The sequence below is a fragment of the Pseudophryne corroboree genome, chromosome 2 (genome assembly GCF_028390025.1).
Source record: "Pseudophryne corroboree isolate aPseCor3 chromosome 2, aPseCor3.hap2, whole genome shotgun sequence".
NCBI classification, from domain to species: Eukaryota; Metazoa; Chordata; class Amphibia; order Anura; family Myobatrachidae; genus Pseudophryne; species Pseudophryne corroboree.
In genome coordinates, this window is record NC_086445.1 from 243,326,901 (window position 1) to 243,354,791 (window position 27,891).

Below are 27,891 nucleotides of genomic sequence, written 5' to 3' on the forward strand. Positions count from 1 at the left end.
TTAGAATGGTGATTGCACATGCTTATGTAAAGGCTGGCCTTCCAGCTCCTGCTACCATAAAAGCCCATTCTACTCTGTCGGTTGGACCTTCTTTGGTGGCCCGCCGTGGTGCGACCCTTGAACAATTGTGCAAGGTGGCTACGTGGTCCTCAGTGAACACTTTCATAAGGTTCTATGCCTTCGATACTTCCGCCTCCCAGGATGCTTCCTTTGGACGCCGGGTTCTTGTACCCGATACAGTGCGTCCCCTCCCATAAGGAACTGCTTTAGGACATCCCCAATGTCATTCCCTGTGGATCCCAGTGTACCGCGCAGCAGAAAACGAGATTTATGGTAATTTACTTTTGCTAAATCTTTCTGCAAGGTACACTGGGCTCCACAGGCGCCCACCCTGACGCACTTAGCTTCTTTGGGTTGGTATAGCATTAGCCGCTGACACCCTCTCCTGAGTGTGTGGTGTATGTGGCTACTAACAGTTGTCGTCTTTTTGCCTGCTACTGCATTGGACTGGTTTACAAAAAACTGAGCTCCTGTGCGCGGAGGCGGTGCTATAGAGGAGGCAGCGCTAGACATTCTGGGAACAGTCAAAGCTTTGAGCCTTTTGGTGCTTCAGATCAAGATCCTACCCTACACCCCAATGTCATTCCCTGTGGAACCCAGTGTACCTCGCAGAAAGAGATTTAACAAAGGTAAGTTCTTACCATAAATCTCATTTTTTTGCATACATTCCCCTTTGCCCCTGAAGGCAGAAAATTCTGGGAGGAGTCTCCAGCAGTAAACGTCTCTAAAAAGGCAGTACTCCCTGCTCCAGGCTACTTTACAGTAAAGGACCTGGCAGACACCTCTAAAATCTATTTTCATTGCTGCAAGTGTTGCTCAAAGGCCGGTAATTGCTCGTTGCTGGATGACACATGCAATTCATTCCTGGACTAATCAAATTAAGGAAGGTCACTCGGGTGATGTGACCTTAGTTAATACTGTTACTTTCCTGAATCACATTCAGGACATGGCAAGAGTCCTCTGTGACTCCCTTAAAGAGATTGCCAATATTAATGCTAGGACCACGGCTATGGCGCTGTGCGCGCAGAGCCATATGGTTGCATCAGTGGATTGCTGATGCTGACTCCAAACGTAATGTGTATTCCACCCCTCATATTGGCTATTAGGGATGTGTTAAAGCTCCCCCTGGAGGATGCTAATACTCAGCAGTCATTTTTCCTACCACAAGACAAACTGACAGTCACATTTCCTGATTCCAAGGAATTGAATGACATTTAAATTAGCCTGGAAGAATCCAGATAAAAAATATCAGGTATCAAAGCGGTTTTTTCATACATTCCCCATTGCCCCTGAAGGCAGAAAATTCTGGGAAGAGTCTCCAGCAGTAGACTTCTCAGTCTCTCGCCTTTCTAAAAAGGCAGTACTCCATGCTCCGGGCTCCTTTACAGTAAAGGACCTGGCAGATAGGAAAATTGAGACCACTCTAAAATCTATTTACATTGCTGCAAGTGTTGCTTAAAGGCCGGTCATTGCTCGTTGCTGGATGACACATGCAATTCATTCCTGGGCTAATCAAGTTAAGGAAGGTCACCATAGTTAATACTGTTACTTTCCAGAATCACATTCAGGACATGGCAAGAGTCCTCTGTGACTCCCTTAAAGAAATTGGCAATATTAATGCTAGGACCACGGCTATGGCGCTGTGCGCATATGGTTGCATCAGTGGATTGCTGATGCTGACTCCAAACGTAATGTGGAATCTCTTCCCGTCACAGGTGAATTGGATGCATGGATTTCCAAAGCTACTGCTGGGAAATCCATGTTTCTCCCTTCGGGGGCTCCACCTGTTAGACGTACCTACACGGGACCGTCTACTTCATTTCGGTCTTCCAGATTTAGATCTAGGGCCAGAGGGGCCTCCAACGCAGCTAGAGGCTCCAGAGGAAAACCTAAGAAACCAGCCGTTGACTGATCTCAGGACCAGAACACCAGTTCTACTGCCGCAAAGTCTTCGGCATGACTGTGCCCTCCTACCTTGAGGAAATCTTGTGGTGGGAGCTCGGTTATGTCGCTACAGCCACATCTGGGACGGTTACTGCCAAGATGCTTGGGTAAGGGACCTTATCTCTCAAGGTTACAAGCTGGAGTTCGATGGTGCTCCTCTCCAACGATTTTTCAGATCAAGCTTACTAGCTTTGGAAAATATGCGTGGTACGCTACTACTGGCTATAAACAAGTTGGTCCAGTCCCAGGTCATTGTTCCAGTGCCCCTGCTACAACAAGGACAGGGTTACTACTCCAGTCTGTCCGTAGTACCAAATCAGACGGGTCTTTGAGACCCATTCTGAATCTGAAGTCCTTGAATCCTTACCTGAAGGTTTTCAAATTCAAGATGGAATCTTTGAGAGTGGTGATCGCAGGCCTGGAACAACAGGAATTCCTAGTGTCCCTGGATATCAAGGATGCTTACCTACATATCCCAATTTGGCCTCCTCCTCAGGCCTATCTGAGGTTTGCCCTACTGAACGATCACTACCAGTTTCAGGCATTACTCTTCGGCCTGTCTACAGCTCCGAGGGTGTTCACGAAGGTGATGGCGGAAATGTTTCAACTCGGGGTCCAGGGGGGGGGGGGGGGGGTCAATGTAATTCCATACCTGGACGATCTCCTGATAAAAGCGAGTTCCATTGAGCTTCTATTGCTCCACATGGATCGCACTATCCAACTTCAGATCGCACTATCCAACAGAAGTCCCACCTGGAACCGTCTCAGCGGCTCCTATTTCTGGGGATGCTACTGGATACTGTAGCACAGAAAGTGTTCCTCCCTCCCAGATGCTTCGACCTACTCGAGTCTCTTTTCATCTTTGCATAAAATTGTTGTGAAAGATGGTGGCCTCGTACAAGGCGATTCAATTCGGAAGGTTTCATGCCAGACCATTCCAATTGTACATCCTTAACAAGTGGCCCGGTTCCCATCTTCAGATGCACCGGATGATTCGGCTGTCACCTCAGGCCAGAATTGGTGGCTAGAGTCCTCCAACCTGCTGGAAGGTCGACGCTTTGGGATTCAGGATTGGATCCTCCTCACAACGGATGCGAGTCTGAGAGGATGGGGAGCTGTCACCGAAGGTGGGCAGTTCCAGGGCAGGTGGTTTGCCCAAGAGGCCCTACTTCCTGTCAACATTCTGGTACTTAGGGCTATCTACAATGCTCTGATTCAGGCGATCCAGCTGCAGTCAAACAACGCAACGGCGGTGGCGTACATCAATCGACAAGGAGGGACAAAAAGCAGGGCCTGCATGCGAGAAGTGTCCAGAATACTCCGCTGGGCAGAAAAAAATGTAAGAGCACTGTCCGCATTATTCATTCTTGGAGTGGACAACTGGGAAGCAGACTTCCTAAGTCACCACGACCTCCATTCGGGGGAGTGGGGACTACACCCTCAGGTGTTTCAACAGATCGACAGGTGGGGATGCCCACAGATCGACTTGATGGCCTCTCGTCTCAACAAGAAGCTTCGATGCTTTTGTTCCCGAACCAGGGACCTTCAGGCAAGCGCAATGGGTGTATTGAAATCGCCTTGTCCTTAACAGCTGGTCCACCTATTTCCTCAGATTCCGCTGCTCCCAAGGGTGCTCAAGCGGATCAGACATCAAAGAGTGGGAGCAATCTTGATTGGCCCCGAAGAGCGTGGTACGCGGCTCTTCTGGACATGTCCATAGAGGACCCTTGGCCTCTACCACTAAGAAGGGATCTTCTTCAGCAAGGACCGTTCGTCTACCCGGACTTACGGCGGCTTCGTTTGACGGCATGGAAGTTGAGCAGAACATCATCCTAGCTCACAAAGGGCTTTCCAAAAAGGTCATTGCCACTATGGTGCAAGCCAGAAAACCTGTGACGTCAAAACACTATCATCATATCTGTCGGAGATGTCTCTCCGTGCGAGGAACGCACATATCCCTCTGCAGAATTCAATTTGGGAAGGTTCCTATGGTACCTGCAGGCTGGAGTGGATAAAGGCTTATGTCTGGGATCCATTTAAGGTCCAGATTTCAGCTCTTTTCATCTTCTTCCAGAAGAAGTTAGCTCTCTTGACTGAAGTTCAGACCTTCTTGCAAGGGGTGCTTCACATTCAACCTCCATTCGTGCCACCTACAGCACCTTGGGATCTGGATGTAGTGTTGCACTTTCTACAGTCATGGTTTGAACCCCCTGACGACCATAGAAGATAATTACGTCATGTGGAAAACGGTGATGTTACTGGCCCTGGCTTCTGTTAGGCGTGTCTCAGAATTAGAGGCCTTGTCGTGCAAAAGTCCTTACTTGGTCTTTTATAGAACAGAACGGAGCTCAGGACTAGACAGCAGTTCCTGCCGAAGGTGGTCTCTGCGTTTCATTTAATTCAACCTATTGTGATACCGTCCAGTTCTGACACTTCTGCTCCTCCGGAGGCATTGGATGCTGTGCGAGCCTTGAAAATCTGTGTCAAAAGGACGGCTCGGATCAGAAAGACTGATTCCTTGTTCGTGCTCTGTGATGCGCAGAAAATGTTTTGCCCTGCTTCTAAGCAGTCCATTGCTCGTTGGATTAGGCTTACTATCCAACAGGCCTATGCGTCGGCAGCCTTACCTGTTCTTCTCTGAAGGCCCACTCTACAAGATCGGTGGGCTCTTCCTGGGCGGCTGCCCGTGGAGTCTCGCTCGGCCCTACAACTGTGTCGAGCTGCTACCTGGTCGGGGAAGAACACCTTTGTTAAGTTCTACAAGTTTGATACCCTGGCCAAAGAGGATACCCAGTTTGGGCAGGCAGTGCTGCAGATGTCTCTGCACGTTCCCGCCCATTCTGGAAGCTTTGGGACATCCATCGTACTAATATGTCCCTAATATCCCTTATGGATGCTAGAGAAAATAGAATTTTAAATACCTACCGGTAAATCCTTTTCTCGTAGTCCATAAGGTATATTGGGCTGTGACTTTCTGCAGGTTCTCTGTTGTGTTCCTGTTCAGCTGTTGTTGTTAATGTTGCCAGATGTTGCTGTCTAACTTCTATGTTGGTGTGCTGGTGTGAAAATCTCACCACACTTATTATGTTCCTTCTCTCAAGGTATGTCATTCTCCTTTGGGCAATGTTTTACCTATAACTGACTGAGCTGTAGGAGGAGGCATAGAGGAGAGGAGCCAGCCAACCCAGTTGAAGAAATTTAAAGTGCACTGGCTCCTTTGGATCCGTCTATACCCCATCGTACTAAACTGTCCCCAATATCCCTTATGGACTATGAGAAAAGGATTTACCGGTAGGTATTTAAAATCCTATTTTCTCAGAGTCTCAAGTTCAACAATATGCCAGTTTAAGCATTCTCCTTATGCCCTACCATGCGATGGAGTTCTGCAGCCCTACAGTACCCACTGTGCATATATGAGCAATACTCAACTGTGCTGTCCCCATTCTAACTTCAGATATGGTCACTGTGTATGCCGTGCTGCAAAAGAGTTAGTAGCGCCATGCCGAAACACACACATGACCCTCCCATAACACACCATGACGCCTCCCCCTTTATGCAAAGATTTTATATCCCTTCCCGGTTTCCACCCTGAATCGCACATGGATCACAGAAGCCGTCTCAAGTAATAGCGTTGTCATATGCGAATGTGTATACCATCGTACACCTCGGTACACGCGTGCTCAGTAAGGGCTTCCTAGACTTTATGCGCACGTGTAGTAGCAAATTGATTTACTGCGTCCACCTCTGTAGCAGGCCCTTTGTGTTTATAAATAATAAAATTTGTAATAATTTTTTTTTAGAGACTTCAGAAAAGAGCAGAGAGATTCAACGTTCCTGCCAGCGCAGATAGTAAAAAGGCAGCTCGTGCTATTCGGTAAGTAAAGGAGTGTTTGCGCTTAGACAACAATTGTAGATGAGTTTGTAGTAGTAATAAAGGTTTTGTTATTTATGATAAGGAATGAAATGAAGATTGGCAGCATTGTACCTGGTTTATTCGCTAATGCTTGTCTTTTTTCCCTTCTCTGTCTTTATTATAAGGTTTGGTATTCCGTCCACTGAGCAGAAAGGTGAGTGCTAATGTAGCAGCGATGACTTATAGCGCTGATTCTTATAATGGCTCTGCTGATCATGACCATGCTATGTCTCATGTTTAGCGTCCTCTTGCAGCGAGAAGTGGTACTGTCACTCCTGCCATTGAGAAGCATGTAAAAGTATAATATACAGTGTTTTATTTCTCTATCGTCCTAGTGGATGCTGGGGTTCCTGAAAGGACCATGGGGAATAGCGGCTCCGCAGGAGACAGGGCACAAAAAGTAAAGCTTTTCCAGATCAGGTGGTGTGCACTGGCTCCTCCCCCTATGACCCTCCTCCAGACTCCAGTTAGATTTTTGTGCCCGGCCGAGAAGGGTGCAATTCTAGGTGGCTCTCATAAAGAGCTGCTTAGAGAAAGTTTAGCTTAGGTTTTTTATTTTACAGTGAGTCCTGCTGGCAACAGGATCACTGCAACGAGGGACAGAGGGGAGAAGAAGTGAACTCACCTGCGTGCAGGATGGATTGGCTTCTTGGCTACTGGACATCAGCTCCAGAGGGACGATCACAGGTACAGCCTGGATGGTCACCGGAGCCGCGCCGCCGGCCCCCTTGCAGATGCTGAAGTAAGAAGAGGTCCAGAATCGGCGGCTGAAGACTCCTGCAGTCTTCTAAAGGTAGCGCACAGCACTGCAGCTGTGCGCCATTTTCCTCTCAGCACACTTCACACGCAGTCACTGAGGGTGCAGGGCGCTGGGGGGGGGCGCCCTGGGAGGCAAATGTAAACCTATATAAAGGCTAAAAATACCTCACATATAGCCCCCAGAGGCTATATGGAGATATTTAACCCCTGCCTGTATTCACAAAATAGCGGGAGACGAGCCGCCGAAAAAGGGGCGGGGCCTATCTCCTCAGCACACGGCGCCATTTCCTCTCACAGCTCCGCTGGTCAGGACGGCTCCCAGGTCTCTCCCCTGCACTGCACTACAGAAACAGGGTAAAACAGAGAGGGGGGGCAAATTTAATGGCAATATCTTGATATATATAAAGCAGCTATAAGGGAGCACTTATTATAAGGCTATCCCTGTCATATATAGCGCTTTTTGGTGTGTGCTGGCAGACTCTCCCTCTGTCTCCCCAAAGGGCTAGTGGGTCCTGTCTTCGTTTAGAGCATTCCCTGTGTGTCTGCTGTGTGTCGGTACGTGTGTGTCGACATGTATGAGGACGATATTGGTGTGGAGGCGGAGCAATTGCCAAATATGGGGATGTCACCTCCTAGGGGGTCGACACCAGAATGGATGCCTTTATTTATGGAATTACGGGATAGTGTCAACACGCTAAAGCAGTCGTTTGACGACATGAGGCGGCCGGACAATCAATTAGTGCCTGTCCAGGCGCCTCAAACACCGTCAGGGGCTGTAAAACGCCCTTTGCCTCAGTCGGTCGACCCAGACACAGGCACTGATTCCAGTGGTGACGGTGACGAATCAACCGTATTTTCCAGTAGGGCCACACGTTATATGATTTTGGCAATGAAGGAGGCGTTACATTTAGCTGATACTACAGGTACCACTAAACAGGGTATTATGTGGGGTGTGAAAAAACTACCTATAGTTTTTCCTGAATCAGAAGAATTAAATGACGTGTGTGATGAAGCGTGGGTTGCCCCTGATAAAAAGCTGATAATTTCAAAGAAATTATTGGCATTATACCCTTTCCCGCCAGAGGTTAGGGAGCGCTGGGAAACACCTCCTAGGGTGGACAAGGCGCTAACACGCTTATCAAAACAAGTGGCGTTACCTTCTCCTGAGACGGCCGCACTTAAAGATCCATCAGATAGGAGGATGGAAAATATCCAAAAAAGTATATACACACATGCAGGTGTTATACTACGACCAGCTATAGCGACTGCCTGGATGTGCAGTGCTGGGGTAGTTTGGTCAGAGTCCCTGATTGAAAATATTGATACCCTGGACAGGGACAATATTTTACTGTCGTTAGAACAAATAAAGGATGCATTTCTTTATATGCGTGATGCACAGAGGGATATCTGCACACTGGCATCACGGGTAAGTGCTATGTCCATTTCGGCCAGAAGAGCTTTATGGACGCGACAGTGGACAGGCGATGCGGATTCAAAACGGCATATGGAAGTTTTGCCGTATAAAGGGGAGGAGTTATTTGGAGTCGGTCTATCAGATTTGGTGGCCACGGCTACAGCCGGGAAATCCACCTTTCTACCTCAAGTCACTCCCCAACAGAAAAAGGCACCGACTTTTCAACCGCAGCCCTTTCGTTCCTTTAAAAATAAGAGAGCAAAGGGCTATTCATATCTGCCACGAGGCAGAGGTCGAGGGAAGAAACAGCAACAGGCAGCTCCTTCCCAGGAACAGAAGCCCTCCCCGGCTTCTACAAAAGCCTCAGCATGACGCTGGGGCTTCTCAAGCGGACTCGGGGACGGTGGGAGGTCGTCTCAAAAATTACAGCGCGCAGTGGGCTCACTCGCAGGTAGATCCCTGGATCCTGCAGATAATATCTCAGGGGTACAGGTTGGAATTAGAGACAGATCCACCTCGCCGTTTCCTGAAGTCTGCTTTACCAACGTCCCCTTCCGAAAGGGAGACGGTTTTGGAAGCCATTCACAAGCTGTACTCTCAGCAGGTGATAGTCAAGGTACCTCTTCTACAACAAGGGAAGGGGTATTATTCCACTCTATTTGTGGTACCGAAGCCGGATGGCTCGGTAAGGCCTATTCTAAATCTGAAGTCCTTGAACCTGTACATAAAGAAGTTCAAGTTCAAGATGGAGTCACTCAGAGCAGTGATAGCGAACCTGGAAGAAGGGGACTTTATGGTATCCTTGGACATCAAGGATGCGTATCTCCACGTTCCAATTTACCCCTCACACCAGGGGTACCTCAGGTTCGTTGTACAAAACTGTCACTATCAGTTTCAGACGCTGCCGTTTGGTTTGTCCACGGCACCTCGGGTCTTTACAAAGGTAATGGCCGAGATGATGATTCTTCTTCGAAGAAAAGGCGTATTAATTATCCCATACTTGGACGATCTCCTAATAAGGGCAAGGTCCAGAGAACAGCTAGAGATGGGATTAGCAATATCTCAAGAGGTGCTAAAGCAGCACGGATGGATTCTGAATATTCCAAAATCCCAATTAATGCCGACAACTCGTCTGCTGTTCCTAGGGATGATTCTGGACACGGTTCAGAAAAAGGTTTTTCTTCCCGAGGAAAAAGCCAAGGAGTTATCCGACCTGGTCAGGAATCTCCTAAAACCAGGAAAGGTGTCTGTACATCAATGCACGCATCTTCAGATGCACCTGCGGATAACCCTGTCTCCAAGGACAAGGGTATCTCTTCTGTGGTGGTTGCAGAGGGCTCATCTATTGGAGGGCCGCAGATTCGGCATACAGGATTGGATCCTGGTGACCACGGACGCCAGCCTGAGAGGCTGGGGAGCAGTCACACAAGGAAGAAACTTCCAGGGAGTGTGGTCGAGCCTGGAAAAGTCTCTTCACATAAACATTCTGGAACTAAGAGCAATCTACAATGCTCTAAGCCAGGCGGAACCTCTGCTTCAAGGAAGACCGGTGTTGATCCAGTCGGACAACATCACGGCAGTCGCCCATGTAAACAGACAGGGCGGCACAAGAAGCAGGAGTGCAATGGCAGAAGCTGCCAGGATCCTTCGCTGGGCGGAGAATCACGTGATAGCACTGTCAGCAGTGTTCATCCCGGGAGTGGACAACTGGGAAGCAGACTTCCTCAGCAGACACGATCTTCACCCGGGAGAGTGGGGACTTCATCCAGAAGTTTTCCACATGCTAATAAACCGTTGGGAAAGACCAATGGTGGACATGATGGCGTCTCGCCTCAACAAAAAACTGGACAGGTATTGCGCCAGGTCAAGAGATCCGCAGGCAATAGCTGTGGACGCGCCGGTAACACCTTGGGTGTACCAGTCGGTGTATGTGTTTCCTCCTCTGCCTCTCATACCAAAGGTATTGAGAATCATACGGCAAAGCGGAGTAAGAACGATACTAGTGGCTCCGGATTGGCCAAGAAGGTCTTGGTACCCGGAATTTCAAGAGATGGTCACGGACGATCCGTGGCCTCTACCTCTAAGACAGGACCTGCTTCAGCAGGGACCGTGTCTATTCCAAGACTTACCGCGGCTGCGTTTGACGGCATGGCGGTTGAACGCCAGATCCTAAAAGGAAAAGGCATTCCAGAAGAAGTCATTCCTACCTTGATTAAGGCAAGAAAGGAAGTCACCGCGAAGCATTATCACCGCATTTGGCGGAAATATGTTGCGTGGTGCGAGGATCGGAGTGCTCCGACGGAGGAATTTCAACTGGGTCGTTTCCTACATTTCCTGCAATCAGGATTGTCTATGGGTCTCAAATTGGGATCTATTAAGGTTCAAATTTCGGCCCTGTCAATATTCTTCCAAAAAGAATTGGCCTCAGTTCCTGAGGTCCAGACTTTTGTCAAAGGAGTACTGCATATACAGCCTCCTGTGGTGCCTCCGGTGGCACCGTGGGATCTAAATGTAGTTTTAGATTTCCTCAAATCCCATTGGTTTGAACCACTAAAAAATGTGGATTTGAAATATCTCACATGGAAAGTGACTATGTTACTGGCCCTGGCGTCCGCCAGGAGAGTATCTGAACTGGCGGCTTTATCTTATAAAAGCCCTTATTTCATTTTCCATTCGGATAGGGCAGAGCTGCGGACGCGTCCGCATTTTCTCCCTAAGGTGGTATCAGCGTTTCACCTGAACCAGCCTATTGTAGTGCCTGCGGCTACAAGCGACTTGGAGGACTCCAAGTTGTTGGACGTTGTCAGAGCTTTAAAAATATACATTTCAAGGACGGCTGGAGTCAGAAAATCTGACTCGCTGTTTATACTGTATGCACCCAACAAGTTGGGTGCGCCTGCTTCTAAGCAGTCGATTGCTCGTTGGATTTGTAACACAATTCAACTTGCACATTCTGTGGCAGGCCTGCCACAGCCTAAATCTGTTAAGGCCCATTCCACAAGGAAGGTGGGCTCATCTTGGGCGGCTGCCCGAGGGGTCTCGGCATTACAACTCTGCCGAGCAGCTACGTGGTCAGGGGAGAACACGTTTGTAAAATTCTACAAATTTGATACCCTGGCAAAGGAGGACCTGGAGTTCTCTCATTCGGTGCTGCAGAGTCATCCGCACTCTCCCGCCCGTTTGGGAGCTTTGGTATAATCCCCATGGTCCTTTCAGGAACCCCAGCATCCACTAGGACGATAGAGAAAATAAGAATTTACTTACCGATAATTCTATTTCTCGGAGTCCGTAGTGGATGCTGGGCGCCCATCCCAAGTGCGGATTGTCTGCAATACTTGTACATAGTTACAAAAATCGGGTTATTATTGTTGTGAGCCATATTTTCAGAGGCTCCGCTGTTATCATACTGTTAACTGGGTTTAGATCACAAGTTGTACGGTGTGATTGGTGTGGCTGGTATGAGTCTTACCCGGGATTCAAAATCCTCCCTTATTGTGTACGCTCGTCCGGGCACAGTACCTAACTGGAGTCTGGAGGAGGGTCATAGGGGGAGGAGCCAGTGCACACCACCTGATCTGGAAAAGCTTTACTTTTTGTGCCCTGTCTCCTGCGGAGCCGCTATTCCCCATGGTCCTTTCAGGAACCCCAGCATCCACTACGGACTCCGAGAAATAGAATTATCGGTAAGTAAATTCTTATTTATACCTTTCAGGCCAGGCCACGAGTGAGAAATCCACGGTAAGCTTTTTATTTTTTTAACATGCATACACTAATAAAATGCATGCTAGTGGACAATCTTTGATTTAAAATGTTGGTTTTAATTAATCCTCTTAAGAAATAATTTGACATAACTCGCAGTGTCCAATGATGGAAAATAGCTTTTTAAGTTGCCATGGCTAATGTGTACACTACTGTTTTCATTGGCTTCTTAGATCATTTGTTAGGCACGGTGAGCAATGCTCAAAGCTTGCAATATGCTTTCTATGCTTCTTGCTCTTTTAGGTGAATATTGATAAACTGAAAGAGAGAGCGCAGAGATTTGGTGTCAGCGTGTCTCCTGTCACAAAGAAGGTAGGCCATTCACACTTGTCAAAATGATCTAGACTCTTCCCTCAGCTCTACACTCACTCACCTGCACTCGGCACTCCGTGTTTAGACGGTACTAGTCTCTCTGATTCTGGTTTGCGGCAGCATTTGGTGATTGGTGTGTGCATGAGGTTTTGCGATAGTGATACGTGCTATAGCACCTTTATAATGCTCTGTTTGTTCTATTTGAAGAAGTGAGACATATTAAACGTGCTTTGCATGTTCTGGAAAGGAGTCTGTCTGATTATTTCCAGTTCATCTTGTACATGTTTTTCACTCTTCTAGTCACTGAAACTTTCCTCATTTCGGTTAACCCTTATTTCTCTGACGTCCTAGTGGATGCTGGGAACTCCGAAAGGACCATGGGGAATAGCGGGCTCCGAAGGAGGCTGGGCACTCTAGAAAGATTTATGACTACCTGGTGTGCACTGGCTCCTCCCACTATGACCCTCCTCCAAGCCTCAGTTAGATCTTGTGCCCGGCCGAGGTTGGATGCACACTAGGGGCTCTCCTGAGCCCTTAGAAAGAAAGTATAGATTTAGGTTTTTTATTTTCAGTGAGACCTGCTGCCAACAGGCTCACTGCAGCGAGGGACTAAGGGGAGAAGAAGCGAACTCGCCTGCTTGCAGCCGGATTGGGCTTCTTAGGCTACTGGACACCATTAGCTCCAGAGGGATCGACCGCAGGCCCAGTCCTTGGTGTTCGGTCCCGGAGCCGCGCCGCCGTCCCCCTTACAGAGCCAGAAGCAAGAAGAGGTCCGGAAAAGCGGCGGCAGAAGACATCAGTCTTCACCAAGGTAGCGCACAGCACTGCAGCTGTGCGCCATTGCTCCTCATACACACTTCACACTCCGGTCACTGAGGGTGCAGGGCGCTTGGGGGGGGCGCCCTGAGCAGCAATAAAAACACCTTGGCTGGCAAAAATACCACAATATATAGCCCCAGAGGCTATATATGTGGTAAATACCCCTGCCAGAATCCAGAAAAAAGCGGGAGAATAGGCCGCGGAAAAGGGGCGGAGCTATCTCCCTCAGACACACTGGCGCCATTTTCTCTTCACAGTGCAGCTGGAAGAAAGCTCCCCAGGCTCTCCCCTGTAGTTTTCAGGCTCAAAGGGTTAAAAAGAGAGGGGGGGCACTAAATTTAGGCGCAATATTGTATATGCAAGCAGCTATGGGGGAAAATTCACTCAGTTATAGTGTTAATCCCCACATTATATAGCGCTCTGGTGTGTGCTGGCATACTCTCTCTCTGTCTCCCCAAAGGGCTTTATGGGGTCCTGTCCTCAGTCAGAGCATTCCCTGTGTGTGTGCGGTGTGTCGGTACGGCTGTGTCGACATGTTTGAGGAGGAGGCTTATATAGTGACGGAGCAGATGCCGATAAATGTGATGTCGCCCCCTGTGGGGCCGACACCAGAGTGGATGGTTAGGTGAAAGGTATTAACCGACAGTGTCAACTCCTTACATAAAAGGGTGGATGACGTAACAGCTGTGGGACAGCCGGCTTCTCAACCCGCGCCTGCCCAGGCGTCTCAAAGGCCATCAGGGGCTCAAAAACGCCCGCTCATTCAGATGGCAGACACAGATGTCGACACGGAGTCTGCCTCCAGTGTCGACAAGGTTGAGACATATACACAATCCACTAGGAACATCCGTGACTTGATCCCGGCAATAAAAAATGTGTTACACATTTCTGACATTAACCTCTAAAAATGGGTTTTTATGTTTGGGGAGAAAAAGCAGGCAGTGTTTTGTTCCCCCATCAGTTGAATGAATGAAGTGTGTGAAAAGCGTGGGTTCCCCCTGATAAGAAACTGGTAATTTCTAAAAGGTTACTGATGGCGTACCTTTTCCCGCCAGAGGATAAGTTACGCTGGGAGATCTCCCCTAGGGTGGATAAGGCGCTCACACGGTTGTCAAAATAGGTGGCACTGCCGTTTTAGGCACGGCCACTTTGAAGGTACCTGTTGATAAAAAGCAGGAGGCTATCCTGAAGTCTGTATTTACACACTCAGGTACTAGACTGAAACCTGCAGAGCGTGCTGCTGCAGCGTGGTCGGTGACCCTGTCAAACATACTAGTTTGCTAACATGACAACATATTAAAGACGTCGTCTTATGTATGAGGGATGCACAGAGGGATATTTTGCCGGCTGGCATCCAAAATGAATGTAATGTCCATTCTGTCAGGAGGGTATTAGAGACCTGTCACTGGACAGGTGATGCTGACTTTAAAAGGCGCATAGAGATTCTGCCTTATAAGGGTGAGGAATTGTTTGGGGATGGTCTCTGGGACCTCGTATCCGCAGCAACAGCTGGGAAGAAATATTTTTACCTCAGTTTTCCTCACAGACTAAGAAAGCACTGTATTATCAGGTACAGTCCTTTCGGCTTCAGAAAAGCAAGCGGGTCAAAGGCGCTTCCTTTCTGTACAGAGACAAGGGAAGAGGGAAAAAGCTGCACCAGTCAGCCTGTTCCCAGAATCATAATTCTTCTCTCGCTTCCTCTGAGTCCACAGCATGCCGCGGGGGCTCAACAGGTGTAGCCAGGTACGGTGGGGGGCCGTCTCAAAAATTTCAGCGATCAGTGGGCTCGCTCACAGGTGGATCCCTGTTTCATTCAAGTAGTATTTCAGGGGTACAAGCTGGAATTCGAGATGTCTTCCCCCCGCCGTTTCCTCAAATATGCCTTGCCGACAACTCCCTCAGGCAGGGAGGCTGTGCTAGAGGCAATTAATAAGCTGTATTCCCATCAGGTAATACTTAAGGTGCCCCTACTTCAACAAGGACGGGGTTACTATTCCACACGGTTTGGGGTACCGAAACCGCATGGTTCGGTGTGACCCTTTTTTATATTTAAAATCCTTGAACACATACATAAAAAAATTCAAGTTCAAGATGGAATCGCTCAGGGCGGTTATTGCAAGCCTGGACGAGGGGGATTACATGGTATCCCGGGACATCAAGGATGCTTACCTGCATGTCCCCATTTACTATCCTCGCCAGGAGTACCTCAGTTTTGTGGTACAGGATTACCATTACCAAGTCCAGACTCTGCCGTTTGGACTGTACATGGCACCGAGGGTGTTACCAAGGTAATGGCCGGAATGATACTCCTTCGAAAAAGGGGAGTTTTTAATTATCCCGTACTTGGACAATCTCCTTATAAGGGCGAGGTCCAAGGAGCAGTTGCTAGTCGGGGTAGCACTAATTTGGAAAGTGCTACAACAGCACGGTTGGATTCTAAACAGTCCAAAGTCACAGCTGGTTCCTACGACACGTCTACTGTTCCTGGGAATGGTTCTGGACACAGACCAGAAATAAGTGTTTCTCCCGGAGGAGAAAGCCAAGGAGCCGTCATCTCTAGTCAGAGACCTCCTGAAGCCAAAACAGTTATCGGTGCATCATTGCACGCGAGTCCTGGGAAAAATGATAGCTTCCTACGAAGCAATCCCATTCGGCAGGTTCCATGCAAGAACTTTTCAGGGGGACCTGTTAGACAAGTGGTCCGGGTCGCATCTTCAGATGCATCGGCTGATAACCCTGTCTCCAAGGACCAGGGTATCTCTACTGTAGTGGCTGCAGAGTGCCCATCTTCAAGAGGGCCGCAAGTTCGACATACAGGACTAGGTCCTAGTGACCATGGATGCCAGCCTTTGAGGCTGGGGGGCAGTCACACAGGGAAGAAACTTCCAGGGACTTTGGTCAAGTCAGGTGACTTCCCTACATAAATATTCTGGAACTGAGGGCCATTTACAATGCCCTGAGTCAGGCAAGGCCTCTGCTTCAAAACCAGCCGGTCCTGATCCAATCAGACAACATCACGGCAGTCGCCCATGTAAACCAACAGGGCGGCACAAGAAGCAGGATGGCGATGGCAGAAGCCACAAGGATTCTCCGATGGGCGGAAATTCATGTGTTAGCACTATCAGCAGTGTTCATTCCCGGAGTGGACAACTGGGAAGCAGATCTTCTCAGCAGACACGACTTCCACCCGAGAGAGTGGGGACTTCATCCAGAAGTCTTCCAAAGGATTGTACACCATTGGGAAAGGCCACAGGTGGACATGAAGGCGTCCCGCCTCAACAAAAAGCTATAAAAGATATTGCGCCAGGTCAAGGGACCTGCAGGCGATAGCTGTGGACGCTCTGGTAACACCGTGGGTGTACCAGTCGGTTTATGTGTTCCCCCCTCTGCCTCTCATACCAAAGGTACTGAGAATAATAAGAAGGCGAGGAGTAAGAACGATACTCGTGGTTCCGGATTGGCCAAGAAGAGCCTGGTACCCAGAACTTCAAGAAATTATATCAGAGGACCCATGGCCTCTGCTGCTCAGACAGGACCTGCTGCAGCAGGGGCCCTGTCTGTTCCAAGACTTACCGCGGCTACGTTTTGATGGCATGGCGGTTGAACGCCGGATCCTAAAGGAAAAGGGCATTCGGAGGAAGTCATTCCTACGCTGATTCAAGCCAGGAAAGATGTAACTGCAAAACATTTTCTCTAACGTCCTAAGTGGATGCTGGGGACTCCGTCAGGACCATGGGGTTTAGCGGCTCCGCAGGAGACGGGGCACAATAATAAAAGCTTTAGGATCAGGTGGTGTGCACTGGCTCCTCCCCCCATGACCCTCCTCCAAGCCTCAGTTAGATTTTTGTGCCCGGCCGAGAAGGGTGCAATCTAGGTGGCTCTCCTGAGCTGCTTAGAATAAAAGTTTAAGTTAGGTTTTTTATTTTCAGTGAGTCCTGCTGGCAACAGGCTCACTGCTAGGAGGGACTTAGGGGAGAGAAGTAAACTCACCTGCGTGCAGGATGGATTTGCTTCTTAGGCTACTGGACACCATTAGCTCCAGAGGGAGTCGGAACACAGGTCTCACCCTGGGGTTCGTCCCGGAGCCGTGCCGCCGACCCCCCTTGCAGATGCCGAAGTTGAAGAGGTCCAGAGGTCCAGAAACAGGCGGCAGAAGACTTTCAGTCTTCATAAGGTAGCGCACAGCACTGCAGCTGTGCGCCATTGTTGTCAGCACACTTCATACCAGCGGTCACTGAGGGTGCAGGGCGCTGGGGGGGGCGCCCTGGGCAGCAATGTATTATACCTTTTTTATGGCTAAAATACATCACATATAGCCCTTGAGGCTATATGGATGTATTTAACCCCTGCCAGATCTCTCAAACTCCGGGAGAAGAGCCCGCCGTTTTAGGGGGCGGGGCCTATTCTCCTCAGCACACGGCGCCATTTTCCTGCTCGGCTCTGCTGTGAGGAAGGCTCCCAGGCTCTCCCCTGCACTGCACTACAGAAACAGGGTTAAAACAGAGAGGGGGGGCACTTATTTGGCGATATGATTACATATGTGAAAATGCTATAAGGGAAAACACTTGTATAAGGGGTTGTCCCTGTATAATTATAGCGTTTTTGGTGTGTGCTGGCAAACTCTCCCTCTATCTCCCCAAAGGGCTAGTGGGGTCCTGTCCTCTATCAGAGCATTCCCTGTGTGTGTGCTGTGTGTCGGTACGTGTGTGTCGACATGTAGAAGGACGATGTTGGTGAGGAGGCGGAGCAAATTGCCTGTATTGGTGATGTCACTCTCTAGGGAGTCGACACCGGAATGGATGGCTTATTTAGGAATTACGTGATAATGTCAACACGATGCAAGGTCGGTTGACGACATGAGACGGCCGGCAAACAAATTAGTACCTGTCCAGGCGTCTCAGACACCGTCAGGGGCTTGTAAAAACGCCCATTTACCTCAGTTGGTCGACACAGACACGGACACTGACTTCAGTGTCGACGGTGAAGAAACAAACGTATTTTCCTTTAGGGCCACACGTTACATGTTAAGGGCAATGAAGGAGGTGTTACATATTTCTGATACTACAAGTACCACAAATAAGGGTATTATGTAGGGTGGGAATAATCTACTTGTAGTTTTTCCTGAATCAGATAAATTAAAGGGTGTGATGATACGTGGGTTTCCTCCGATAGAAAATTATTGGAGGTATACCTTTTCCCGCCAGAAGTGAGGGCGAGTTGGGAAACACACCTTAGGGTGGATAAGGCGCTCACACGCTTATAAAAACAAGTGGCGTTACCGTCTCCAGATACGGCCGCCCTCAAGGAGCCAGCTGATAGGAAGCTGAAAAATATCCTAAAAAGTATATACACACATACTGGTGTTATACTACGACCAGCAATCGCCTCAGCCTGGATGTGCAGCGCTGGGGGGGCTTGGTCGGATTTCCTGACTGAAAATATTGATACCCTTGACAGGAAAAATATTTTATTGAATATAGAGCATTTTAAGGATGCATTTCTATATATGCGAGATGCGCAGAGGGATATTTGCATTCTGACATCAAGAGTAGATGTGATGTCCATATCTGCCAGACGATGTTTATAGACACGACAGTGGTCAGGTGATGCAGATTCCAGACGGCACATGGAAGTATTGCCGTATAAAGGGGCGGTCCATCGGACCTGGTGGCCATGGCAACAGCTGGAAAATCCACTTTTGTTACCCCAAGTCACATCTCGGCAGAAAAGGACACAGTCTTTTCAGTCCTCAGTCCTTTCGTACCCATAAAGGCAGGCGGGCAAAAGGCCAGTCATATCTGCCCAGGGTTAGAGGAAAGGGAAGAAGACTGCAGCAGGCAGCCCATTCCCAGGAACAGAAGTCCTCCACAGCTTCTGCCAAGTCCGCAGCATGACGCTGGGGCCATACAAGCGGACTCAGGTGCGGTGGGGGGTCATCTCAAGAGTTTCAGCACGCAGTGGGCTCACTCGCAAGTGGACTCCTGGATCCTACACGTAGTATCCCAGGTGTACATTGGAAATTCGAGACGTCTTCCCCTCACAAGTTCCTGAAGTCTGCTTTACCAACGTCTCCCTCCGACAGGGAGGCAGTATTGGGAAAAAATTCACAGGCTGTATTCCCAGCAGGTGATAATCAAAGTACCCCTCCTACAACAAGGGAAGGGGTATTATTCCACACTATATTGTGGTACTGAAGCCAAACGGCTCGGTGAGATCTAAAAGATTTGAACAATTACATACAAGGGTTCAAATCAAGATGGAGTCACTCAGAGCAGTGATAGCGAACCAGGACGATATGGTGTCACTGGATATCAGGGACGCTTACCTACATGTCCAAATTTTGCCCTTCTCACCAAGGGTATCTCAGGTTAGTGACAGTTCTGTACCACGATCAGTTCAGACGCTGCCGTTTGGATTGTCCACGGCACCCCGGGTCTTTACCATGGTAATGGCCGAAATGATGATTCTTCCTAAAAGAAATATGGACGCTTTCCTCATAAGGGCAAGGTCCAGAGAACAGTTGGCGGTCGCAGTAGCACTATCTCAAGTAGTTCTACGACCGCACGAGTGGATTCTAAATATTCCAAAATCGCAGCTTTTTCCGACGACACGTCTAATGTTCCTAGGAATGATTCTGGACACAGTCCAGAAAAGGATGTTTTCTCCCGGAGAAGAAGGCCAGGGAGTTATCCGAGCTAGTCAGGAACCTCCTAAAACCAGGAAAAGTATCAGTGCATCATTGCACAAGGGTCCTGTGAAAAATGGTGGTTTCTTACAAAGCGATCCCATTCGGTAGATTTCACGCAAGAACCTTTCAGTGGAATCTGCTGGGAAAATGGTCCGGATCGCATCTTCAGATGCATCAGCGGATAACCCTGTCTCCAAGGACAAGGGTGTTTTCTTCTGCGGTGGCTGCAGAGTGCTCATCTATGAAAGGGCCGCAGATTCGACATTCAGGACTGGGTCCTGGTGACCACGGATGCCAGCCTGAGTGGCTGGGGAGCAGTCACACAAGGAAAAAATTTCCAGGGAGTGTGATCAAGTCTGGAGACTTCTCTCCACATAAATATACTGGAGCTAAGGGCAATTTACAAGGCTCTAAGCTTAGCAAGACCTCTGCTTCAAGGTCAGCCGGTATTGATCCAGTGGGACAACATCACGGCAGTCGCCCACGTAAACAGACAGGGCGGCACATGAAGCAGGAGGGAAATGGCAGAAACTGCAAGGATTCTTCGCTGGGCGAAAAATCATGTGATAACACTCTCAGCAGTGTTAATTCCGGGAGTGGAAAACTGGGAAGCAGACTTCCTCAGCAGGCATAACCTCCACCCGGGAGAGTGGGGACTTCAGCGGGAAGTCTTCCACATGATTGTAAACCGTTGGGAAAAACCAAAGGTGGACATGATGGCGTCCCGCCTGAACAAAAAACTAGACAGATATTGCGCCAGGTCAAGGGACCCTCAGGCAATAGCGGTGGACGCTCTGGTAACACTGTGGGTGTACCAGTCAGGGTATGTGTTCCCTCCTATGCATCTCATACCAAAAGTACTGAGAATCATAAGAAGGAGATGAGTAAGAACGATACTCGTGGTTCCGGATGGGTCAAGAAGGACTTGGTACCCGGAACTTCAAGAGATGCTCACGGAAGAACCGTGGCCTCTACCTTTAAGAGAGGACCTGCTCCAGCAGGGGCCTTGTATTTTCCAAGACTTACCGCGGCTGCGTTTGACGGCATGGCAGTTGAACGCCGGATCCTGAAAGGGCATTCCAGATGAAGTCATCCCTACCCTGGTCGAAGCCAGGAAGGATGTAACCGCAAAACATTTTCACCGCATTTGGCGAAAATATGTTGCGTGGTGTGAGGCCAAGAAGGTCCCTACAGAGGAATTCCAACTGGGTCGTTTCCTACATTTCCTGAAAACAGGACTGTCTATGGGCCTAAAATTAGGGTCCATTAAGGTTCAAATTTCGACCCTGTCGAATTTCTTCCAGAAAGAACTGGCTTCAGTGCCTGAAGTTCAGACGTTTGTAAAAGGGGTACTGCATATACAGCCTCCTTTTGTGCCCCCAGTGGCACCTTGGGATCTCAATGTTGTTTTGAGTTTCCTAAAGTCACATTGGTTTGATCCACTCACCACTGTGGAATTAAAATATTTCACATGGAAGGTGAAGATTCTATTAGCCCTGGCTTCAGCCAGGCGTGTGTCAGAATGGGCGGCTTTATCATATAAAAGCCCTTACTTAATTTTTTCATTCTGACAGGGCAGAATTGAGGACTCGTCCTCAATTTCTCCTTAAGGTGTTTTCTGTTTTTCACATGAACCAACCTATTGTGGTACCTGCGGCTACTAGGGACTTGGAGGACTCCAAGTTACTTGACGTTGTCAGGGCCCTGAAAATATATGTTTCCAGGACGACTGGAGTCAGAAAATCTGACTCGCTGTTTAGCCTGTATGCACCCAACAAGATGGGTGTTCCTGCTTCTAAGCAGACGATTGCTCGCTGGATTTGTAGTATAATTCAGCTTGCACATTCTGTGGCAGGCTTGCCACAGCCAAAATCAGTAAAAGCCCATTCCACAAGGAAGTGGGCTCATCTTGGGCGGCTGCCCGAGGGGTCTCGGCTTTACAACTTTGCCGAGCTGCTACTTGGTCAGGGGCACACCCTGACTGAGGAGGACCTGGAGTTCTCTCATTCGGTGCTGCAGAGTCATCCGCACTCTCCCGCCCGTTTGGGAGCTTTGGTATAATCCCCATGGTCCTGACGGAGTCCCCAGCATCCACTTAGGACGTCAGAGAAAATAAGAATTTACTTACCGATAATTCTATTTCTCGTAGTCCGTAGTGGATGCTGGGCGCCCATCCCAAGTGCGGATTGTCTGCAATACTTGTACATAGTTATTGTTACAAAAATCGGGTTATTCTTGTTGTGAGCCATCTTTTCAGAGGCTCCTTCGTTGTTATCATACTGTTAACTGGGTTCAGATCACAGGTTGTACAGTGTGATTGGTGTGGCTGGTATGAGTCTTACCCGGGATTCAATATCCTTCCTTATTATGCACGCTCGTCCGGGCACAGTATCCTAACTGAGGCTTGGAGGAGGGTCATGGGGGGAGGAGCCAGTGCACACCACCTGATCCTAAAGCTTTTATTATTGTGCCCTGTCTCCTGCGGAGCCGCTAAACCCCATGGTCCTGACGGAGTCCCCAGCATCCACTACGGACTACGAGAAATAGAATTATCGGTAAGTAAATTCTTATTATCACCGCATATGGCGGAAATATGTTGCTTGGTGTGAGGCCAAAAAAGGCCCCAACAGAGGAATTTCAACTAGGTCGATTTCTGCATTTCCTACAAGCAGGAGTGTCTTTGGGCCTAAAATTAGGCTCCATTAAGATACAGATCTCGGCTCTGTCGATTTTCTTCCAGAAAGAATTAGCTTCAGTACCTGAAGTTCAGACATTGTACAAGGAGTGCTGCATATTCAGCCCCCGGTTGTGCCTCCAGTGGCACCTTGGGATCTCAACGTGGTGTTGAGTTTCTTAAAATCACATTGGTTTGAACCACTAAAAACCGTGGATCTAAAACATCTCACGTTGAAAGTGGTCATGTTATTGGCCTTGGTTTCGGCCAGGCGTGTATCAGAATTGGCGGCTTTGTCATATAAAAGTCCTTATCTGATTTTCCATATGGATAGGGCAGAATTGAGGACTCGTCCCCAGTTTCTCCCTAAGGTGGTATCAGCTTTTCACTTGAACCAACCTGTTGTGGTGCCTGCGGCTACTAGGGACTTGGAGGATTCCAAGTTACTGGACGTAGTCAGGGCCTTGAAAAATTGTGTTTCCATGACGGCTAGAGTCAGGAAAATTGACTCGCTATTTATCCTGTATGCACCCAACAGGCTGGGTGCTCCTGCTGCTAAGCAGACTATCGCTCGCTGGATCTGTGACACGATTCAGCAGGCGCATTCTGCGGCTGGACTGCCGCATCCTAAATCAGTGAAAGCCCATTCCACAGGGAAGGTGGGCTCATCTTGGGCGGCTGCCCGAGGGGTCTCGGCTTTACAACTTTGCCGAGCTGTTACTTGGTCAGGGGCAAACACGTTTGCAAAATTCTACAAATTTGATACCCTGGCTGAGGAGGACCTTGAGTTCTCTCATTCGGTGCTGCAGAGTCATCCGCACTCTCCCGCCCGTTTGGGAGCTTTGGTATAATCCCCATGGTCCTTTCGGAGTTCCCAGCATCCACTAGGACGTCAGAGAAAATAAGAATTTACTCACCGGTAAATCTATTTCTCGTAGTCCGTAGTGGATGCTGGGCGCCCATCCCAAGTGCGGATTGTCTGCAATACTTGTAAATAGTTATTGCTAACTAAAGGGTTATTGTTGAGCCATCTGTTGAGAGGCTCAGTTGTTTTCATACTGTCAAACTGGATATAATATCACGAGTTGTACGGTGTGATTGGTGTGGCTGGTATGAGTCTTACCCGGGATTCAAAATCCTTCCTTATTATGTCAGCTCGTCCGGGCACAGTGTCCTAACTGAGGCTTGGAGGAGGGTCATAGTGGGAGGAGCCAGTGCACACCAGGTAGTCATAAATCTTTCTAGAGTGCCCAGCCTCCTTCGGAGCCCGCTATTCCCCATGGTCCTATCGGAGTTCCCAGCATCCACTACGGACTACGAGAAATAGATTTACCGGTGAGTAAAATCTTATTTTTAGTAATTGTGATGATATTTAGGTTGGCCATGTTAAGTTTCAAAACATGCTGGGGATTGAATAGTGACCGACTCTTGTTCTTTTATTGTAAAGTCACCCAATTTATAATTGGTAGTTGATGATAATTTACAGGTACCTTCCAAAATGTAAAAGAAAATGAAACAATACTAGTTTATTAGCTTTTGCTTTTCTACAAGAGCAGTAAATGTTCCAATGAAGGGTAAGCTATATTGCGGTATTGGTTGCCTCTCACTGCCTGTGGCAACCTCTGCATTGTTGTGTTATGGATGAGAGGGCCAGTCTCAAGGAGTTTACAGCTTAATAGCACCATGACATTCCCAGTTTATGTAGCGGAAAATTATTTAACTCCATGTAAACATGCCATATACTTTCAATATCTTTAGTCAAGTGTTTCCTCTTTTGTAGTGATGCTGTGGAGGGACATTGTTTCACAGTTTTATCAAGTGTAGTATGCAGATTGTGCTTTAAATCATTAATTTGCTTCATTTGTACGTATGGGGCTGATTTCTGAACGTAAGATTTAGCTTCGCAGAGGGGCACAAGTTCCCCTGCTGTTTTTTTGCATAACTTACTGTCACACGGAAGCAAGAGAGGAGAGTAATGGCTCTTTATCTCATAGAACAGTCCCCTGTAATGTGTGTGTGTATATCTGACCCTCCCAGGTATGCGCTCATCTGTCACGCCTTCATCCGATCGCAATCTCACACATTTCCACCTCCAGCAAAGTAAACCTCGCACTGCGATGTTAGCCAGCAATAATCTGCATTTATGAGGGCTCTTTACTGCCTTTGTCCTGCAATGTGCATGACATATTCACACCTCCTCCCTGTTGGGACGGTTATTGCTGTTTTTTAATAAATGGAAGGACCCCTTCCCCCAGCTCATTTATGGCTTTTTTTTTTTTTTTTGAGCGGATTCCAAATTTACTTGGTGTTCAAGGAGTATGTTGTACTACTTGCCGCATGCTGAGATATAATCATATACCCTACCCTTCTCTGAAAACTCTATTCTCATCACCTTTAAAGTATTATCCCTATTACATTAGTAACTGAATTAGTTTTATTATAGTTTAGAAGGGTCCTCTTTTTGTGTGCTTTTATATATCTTAGTCTGTAGAGGAATTTAACAAGTTCTCCTTTTAATGCACACGTGAAATACATCTCCATGCGACGTTCATATAATTCCCTAGGCAGCATAAAATCCTCAATTTGACCTGGCAAGAGAGGACATTAGTGCCTAGGCACTGTCCGAGCCCCCGCCAGTATAATTAGTTATTTATTTAGGAGCGGGCAGAAGCGCGCCATTACGGACTGCTTCCTCACTCCCTCAGCTCACTGCTCGGCGCCATTTCCTCTCACAAGGCTGCAGAGACGCTGGTCTTCCCTTCCACTGTCTGACAACTATCAGGGTGCAAAACGGAGGGGGGTGGGGGGGAAAGGCCAGGAGTTTTTGGTGTAATATATTGGCAGAAAAGCGCTACAACTTCTGAGGCATTATTTAGTGTTTTCAGGGTTGTTTGGCGCTGGGTTGTGAGCTGGCAAATCCTCTCTGTGTCCCTCTAACAGACTTTACTGTGGGTCTGTCCCCTTATAAGCCCGGTGTGTCTGTGAGTGTTTGGTACACGTGTGTCGACATGTCTGAGGCTGAGTGCTCTTCCCAGGAGGAGACTGAATTGGGGACACAGATATATGTGGGTCCTGTCAGCACCGCTGACTCCTGACTGGGTGACTGTCTTGAATGTGAATAGGACTCATATCAGTAAGGAGGATGTGTTATCGCAGGTCCAGGACCCTTCGGGGTCACAAAGACATTCGTTTGCCCAGTTGGTTAACACCGACACGGACACTGATTCCAGTGTCGACTATAGTGATTCCAGATTAGATCTGAAATTGGCTAAGAGCATTCAGTACATGATTGTGGCTATAAAAGATGTATGGCGTATCACTGAGGACCCTGTTGTTCCTGATAAACGGGTCTGTATGTATAAAGAAAAGAAACCGGAGGTGACGTTCCTCCCTCTCATGAACTGAACGCTCTATTTGAAAAAGTCTGGGAAAACCCTGACAGAAGGTTTCAAATCCCTTAAAGGATTCCGGTGACTTATCTGTTTCCCTCTGAGGATAGGGAAAAGTTGGAGTCACCCCCCATTTTGGACAAGGCCCTGTCACGTTTGTCTAAAAAGGTGGCTCTCCCAGCACCGGGCACGGCGGCCCTTACGGACCCAGCAGATCGTAAGCAAGAAACTACATTAAAATCCGTTTATGCGACCACAGGTACGCTGCTCAGACCTGCCATTGCATCTGCGTAGGTGGGTAGTGCTATTGAAAAGTGGGCAGATAACTTGTCATCTGACATAGACACACTGGATAGGGATAGCATCCTCTTAACGCTGGGCTTTATCAAGGACGCTGCAGCCTACCTAAAGGAAACTGCAAGAGATATTGGCCTTTTGGGATCAAAAGCCAATGCCATGGCGGTCTCGGCTAGGCGAGCATTGTGGATTCACCAATGGAATGCTGATGCAGACACCAAGAAAAATATGGAGTCTCTCCCATATAAAGATGGTTTCTTGTTTGGGGATGGCCTCGATGATTTGGTATCTACAGCTACCGCGGGTAAGTCATCTTTTTTGCCTTATGTTCCTCAGCAACAAAAGAAAACGCACCACTATCAAATGCAGTCCTTTCGGCCCAATAAATACAGAAGAGGGCGAGGCTCTTCCGTCCTTGCTAGTAGAGGGAGGGGAAGAGGTAAAGAATCAACAACCTTGTCAAGTTCTCAGGAGTAGAAGTATTCCCCTGCTTCTGCCAAATCCACCACATGACGTTGTGGCTCTCTTGCGGGAGTCCGCACCGGTGGGGGCATGTCTAAAACTCTTCAGTCAGTTCTGGATTCGTTCGGGCCTAGACCCGTGGGTTTTACGAATAGTGTTCCAAGGGTACAAACTGGAGTTTCAAGACGTTCCCCCTCGCCGATTTTTCAAGTCGGCCTTACTAGTTTCTCCTCCGGACAGGGAGGTAGTAAGCGAGGCTATACAAAAGTTGTCAGAATCAAGTCATTATCCTGGTTCCCCCGTCACGACAGGGAGAAGGCTTTTATTCAAGCCTTTTCGTGGTCCAGAAGCCGGATGGCTCGGTCAGGCCAATCCTAAACCTGAAATCCCTAACTTTCTACCTGAAGAACTTCAAATTCAGAATGGAATCTCTCAGGGCAGTGATCTCCAGTCTGGAGGATGGAGATTTCATGGTTTCGGTGGACATAAAGGATGCCTATTCACATGTTCCTATTTATCCTCCGCATCAGGCTTACCTGAGATTTGCGATTCAGGATTGTCATTACCAATTTCAGACGTTGCCGTTTGGTCTATCTGAGGATTTTCACCAAGGTGATGGCGGAAATTATGGTTCTCCTTCGCAAACAAGGAGTCACTATTATCCCGTACTTGGATGATCTCCTAATAAAGGCGAGATCCAGGGACCAGTTGGTGCGAAACATTGCACTCTCCCTGACAGTTCTTCAACAACATGGTTGGCTCCTAAACTTGCCAAAGTCGCAGTTGCTTCCAACAACGCGATTGTCGTTTTTGGGAATGATACTGGACACAGAACTTCAGAGAGTTTTTGTTCCAGTGGAAAAGGCTCGGGAGATCCAGAGTCTGGTCAAACAAGTTCTGAACCAGCAAGAGTGTCAGTCCATCAATGCATTCGGTTGCTGGGGAAGATGGTTGCGGCCTACGAGGCCATTCAGTTTGGCAGGTTCCATGCCAGTGTGTTCCAGTGGGACCTGTTGGACAAATGGTCCAGGTCCCACCTATACATGCACCGGAGGATAATCCTGTCTTCCAAGACCAGGGTCTCACTCCTGTGGTGGCTGCACAGCTCTCACTTCCTAGAGGGGCGCAGGTTCGGGATCCAGGACTGGATCCTAATAACCACGGATGCAAGCCTCCGAGGCTGGGGGGCAGTCATGCTGGGAGAAAACTTCCAAGGAAGATGGTCAAGTCAGGAAACTTGTCTCCACATAAACGTTCTGGAGTTGAGGGCCATTTACAACGGCCTTCTGCAAGCGGAACATCATCTTCAAGAACTATCCGTACTGATCCAGTCGGACACCGCAGTAGTGTACATAAACCATCAGGGCGGAACGAAAAGCAGAGCGGCGATGGCAGAAGCCA

The 27,891-nt window shown here is 48.4% G+C and overlaps 1 protein-coding gene across 3 annotated transcripts in view; it reads left to right on the plus strand.

The window, feature by feature from the left end:
• SARNP (SAP domain containing ribonucleoprotein) overlaps positions 1 to 27,891 on the plus strand; it is a 248,429-nt gene that overhangs the window by 147,614 nt on the left and 72,924 nt on the right. For 2 of the 3 annotated variants that reach the window (XM_063952582.1, XM_063952584.1), the window contains exons 6-9: positions 5,805 to 5,878; positions 6,043 to 6,071; positions 11,803 to 11,828; positions 12,093 to 12,161. In XM_063952582.1, coding sequence (XP_063808652.1) covers positions 5,805 to 5,878; positions 6,043 to 6,071; positions 11,803 to 11,828; positions 12,093 to 12,161 — 198 coding nt within the window. The remainder of the gene's footprint in view (positions 1 to 5,804; positions 5,879 to 6,042; positions 6,072 to 11,802; positions 11,829 to 12,092; positions 12,162 to 27,891) is intronic. The other variant, XM_063952583.1, reaches the window with a different exon arrangement.